At 37.0% G+C, this 4,454-nt stretch overlaps 1 protein-coding gene across 1 annotated transcript; it reads left to right on the top strand.

Moving 5' to 3' along the window:
- The first annotated feature begins 241 nt into the window (after positions 1-241).
- LOC127129460 (G-type lectin S-receptor-like serine/threonine-protein kinase LECRK3) lies at positions 242-3,792 on the top strand. Its single transcript, XM_051058659.1, has 3 exons — positions 242-410; positions 576-1,269; positions 1,369-3,792. The coding sequence occupies exons 1-3, from the start codon at positions 356-358 to the stop codon at positions 3,710-3,712; spliced, it is 3,093 nt and encodes a 1,030-aa protein (XP_050914616.1). The 5' UTR covers positions 242-355; the 3' UTR covers positions 3,713-3,792.
- Positions 3,793-4,454: the final 662 nt, after the last annotated feature.

The raw sequence follows: 4,454 nt of genomic DNA, 5'->3' as shown, positions 1-4,454 counted from the left end.
TTTGATTTTAATTAGAAGGATCAAATTAAAACTAATTTTATTTTTACTTTATAATATTAATTACAAATTTAAATATAAATTAAATTATCCGATCATAATAAAATCGTTATTAATGATCCGAAATGTGTAAAAGGGAATGGATGGAACCATCATCAGTCAAACTAGACTCAGTCATTAGACATCACGGGTCAACAAGTCAACACCGGCGATTAAGCAGAAAAGACATAAATCAAACGCGTCATTTACTTGCAGTTTCTTACTAAACTTGTACACTGCCACACCTGCACAAGAAAACTTGGATAACTAACTACAATTTTTTTTAGTTCTTCTTCTCCTTTTCAATTTTAGCTTCCATATGGTTACGCAAATTTCTCTTCTGTTCTTCTTCACACTTCATCTATTAGTAACCGGTATGTATTAATTATTACAGAAATTAAATTTATTGGTGTCCTGACAATTGCATTTAATTTATTAAATAAATTTTTTCTTATAAATAAAACCGATAATTTATTTAAATTTTTTATTAATTTTAGTGTTACGTATCAGTAATAACTAAGATACCATTCCTTTTGCAGTTGTAATTTCGGCGAAATTGACTATAGTTAACCAGTGCAATTACACGGTGTGGCCAGCTTCATCAACTACCACTACCAGCGAAAACAGTGGAAACGTAACGCGCACCGGATTCATTTTAAAACCTGGTGAGAATTCCACAATCACGACCTCCGATAATTGGACAGGCCGTGTATGGGGCCGGACTCTCTGCACAACAGATTCCACCACCGGAAACTTCTCCTGCGTCACCGGCGATTGCAGCTCAGGAAAGATTACATGTGACAAATACGGATTGCCCCCCTTGACGCTGGCGGAGTTCGCTTTGAACAGTGCCAACAATCATGATTTTTACGATGTCAGCTTAGTTGACGGTTATAACGTTCCAATGAATATTGTTCCGTTAAGTAGTTCAGGAAAGTGTAGCAGCACGGGTTGTCCTACGGATCTGAACGCGGTGTGTCCGACGGAATTGAAGGTAATGAAAAATGGAAAACTTGTGGCGTGTCAGGGTCCTTGTGCTGCTTTTAATTTGCAGGTTTTCTGCTGTGCTGGGAGTCATTCAACTCCAAATACCTGTGAGCCGAGTGTGTATGCTCAGATATTCAAGACGGCGTGTCCTGCGGCCTATAGCTATGTCTATGATGATACAAGCGGCACATTCTCATGTCCGTCCACCGATTACCACGTCGTATTTTGTCCTGCTAATAACACCAGGTTAGATAACATTGTTAAGAAGATTTTTCATAATCTATGTCCTTAATTAAGAAGGTTACCATTTAGTAACTAATATATGGTTTATGCAATTTTATATAGCTTAGATTCGGTAGATCAAGGTGGCAGTGTGAATGTTAGTGAGTCACTGGTTGCTGGTAGTGGACCAAATCGATGGCTCTCTTCTTCCGGAGATTTTGCATTTGGGTTTTACCAACTTCCTGATGAGCTTTTCTTACTAGCTATATGGTATGACAAAATACAAACTGATTCAATCATTTGGTATGCAAATGGAGACATTCCAGCTGCTAAAGGATCAAGACTGGTATTAAATGATTCTAGAGGTTTGGTGCTTACCAACCCTCAAGGTTTAGAGCTATGGAGATCATATTTCACATCGGGTACAGTTTCTAAAGGTATAATGAATGATGATGGAAACTTTCAATTGCAAGACAAAAACTCTGTGGCAATATGGGATAGTTTTAGTCATCCTACTGACACATTTGTGCCTAATCAAGTAATGGAATTAAATGGAAATCTTTCTTCACGACAAGGAGCATTCAACTTCTCAAGAGGAAGGTTCAAACTTCATTTACAAGAGGATGGGAATCTTGTGCTTCACCTTATAAATTTGCCGAGCAACTACAGTTACGATCCTTACTATAGTTCTGGTTCCAACGGTGATGTGAAGAATCAAACAAATGTTGGACAACGTTTGATGTTTGACAAATCAGGTTTCTTATACATAGAGAAAAAAGGTGGAGATAATATTTCTATCAGCAACCAGAATGGGACATTCTCAACTGATAACTTCTACTACAAGGCAACAATTAATTATGATGGAGTTTTCACCGTAGCATTTTACCCTAAAGATCCAAAAAGAGGGCAGAGTTGGGTCATTGCGAAGACGATACCAGAAAACATATGCTTGTATTCTACATTCACAGATGGTGAAGGTGTGTGTGGGTTTAATAGCATTTGCACCCTTACAAATGACCAAAGGCCAAATTGTACCTGCCCGGACGGATATTCTCTAATTGATTCAAACAGCATGTATGCTGGCTGCATACCAGATTTTCAAGTCATTTGTCAAGCAGGTGGGAACCTGGGTTCGCAAGATGATATGTATACAATGAAGGAATTGCCAAATACAGATTGGCCTAAATCTGATTATGAAATAATAAGTCCATCTAGTTTGCAAGAATGTAAGGAATCGTGTTTGCAAGATTGCTTATGTGTTTTGGTTTCTTTCAACCAAAGTTCTTGCTGGAAGAAGAAGCTCCCACTATCTTATGGAAGAAAAGATCAGGTAGTAAAAGGAGTTTCTGTCATGAAATTGATGAAAAATGATCCTTTTTCTTCCTTGACAAATCAGAAGAAAGATCACGAAACTTTGATTATTGTGATTTCAGTGCTTCTAGGAAGCTCTGTGTTTGTCATTTTGACATTACTTGGGGCCATGTTTTTTGGGTTTCCTTACAACCGCAAGAAGGTCAGAGGCTGTAGAACCAACAAAAATGCTGTTGACAATAACTTGCGCAATTTTAGCTTCAAGGAAATCGTTGAAGCAACAAATAACTTCAGAGAGGAACTTGGAAGAGGGTCTTGCAGCATTGTGTACAAAGGAACAATAGAGATGATGGTCAAGGTAGCAGTTAAGAAACTCGATAAGTTGCTTCAAGATAGTGATAAGGAATTTCAGACTGAAATGAGTGTGATAGGACAAACTCATCACAGAAACCTTGTTCGTCTTCTTGGATATTGCAATGAGGGACAACATCGGATTTTGGTATACGAGTTAATGAGCAATGGAACTTTAGCAAGCTTCCTTTTCACCTCTTTAAAACCAAATTGGAGCCAACGATTCCAAATTGTTCTCGGAATTGCAAGAGGTCTTGTTTACTTGCATGAGGGATGTTGCACCCAAATCATCCATTGTGATATTAAACCGCAAAATATACTTCTGGATGATCGATACAATGCTAGGATTTCAGATTTTGGATTAGCAAAGCTATTGCTGATTAACCAAAGCCACACCGAAACTGGAATCAGAGGAACCAAAGGGTATGTTGCGCCAGACTGGTTTAGGAGTGCACCAATCACTGCAAAGGTTGATACTTATAGTTTTGGTGTATTGTTATTAGAGATCATTTGTTGCAGGAAAAATGTAGAGAAGGAATTTTTTACTGAAGAACAAGGGGTTTTGACTGATTGGGCTTATGATTGCTACAAGACTAAAAGACTTGACAATCTTATAGAAAATGATAATGAGGTTGGAAATGACACGATGAGCTTGGAAAAGTTAGTCATGATTGCTATTTGGTGTATTCAAGAAGATCCTTCTCTTAGACCAACAATGAAGGAGGTTTTACTGATGTTAGAAGGAATTGTCGAAGTTATGGTACCCCGAAGTCCCTATCTTTATGGTTCTGTAAGTTGTAACTGAAATTCTTTCTTTTGAATGGGATTTTAGAATTGCCTACTGTATTATTTTCCTAATGCAATTGAATATTTAGCTTTTATTCATATTGATTTCTCATATCACACAGAAATTAAATTGTTTTGCTTTTCCTTTTGCACTTAACAAATAAGGTGTCGATTGATTCATACAGTTATTACAGAACGAAAAGTCGGTAAATATTAAGAGCCTGATTTTTCTTGTACTAATTGTGATGGTGCATTGATTAGAAGCATCATGTTTCACATATCTTCTGAGTTTCAATTAGCCTAGTTAGTAAACTTGAGTTTTTCTATGAAAATTAAACTCTAAAACCTTCATACAATGACATTTGCATATGTTAAGATAGCTGTTTTTATTACTTGAAAAGAAGCTGCAGCAGTTCCAAACAAGTTGCTGCAGCAAGTGTTGCGATTATTAGTTACTCATTTCAATCAAAAGATTATTCTCATCTCTCTATTGTTATCTCCTCTAACCTTTGGAATCGGAAAGCATTCAATTTATTGATTCCCTTGCTCTTGGTTACTTTAATTCTTGGAGTTTCTCCTTGCTGATATTTAGCTAATGTCATACTATATTGACATGGAGGTAAAACAAAAGGTATGAGATGGACTCATGTGATGAAGCATAAAAGGTGGATGGTACCGATTTCAAGAGTTTAGTTGCGAGTTCGCTGTATCTCACACGCACAAGACATGACATTCTATGTGCTACTAGACTCATGTGTCTT

This window comes from Lathyrus oleraceus, chromosome 1 (assembly GCF_024323335.1).
Source record: "Lathyrus oleraceus cultivar Zhongwan6 chromosome 1, CAAS_Psat_ZW6_1.0, whole genome shotgun sequence".
Taxonomy (NCBI): Eukaryota; Viridiplantae; Streptophyta; class Magnoliopsida; order Fabales; family Fabaceae; genus Lathyrus; species Lathyrus oleraceus.
Note: the sequence above shows the minus strand (reverse complement) of the source record. Positions and strands in the feature narration are given on the sequence as shown.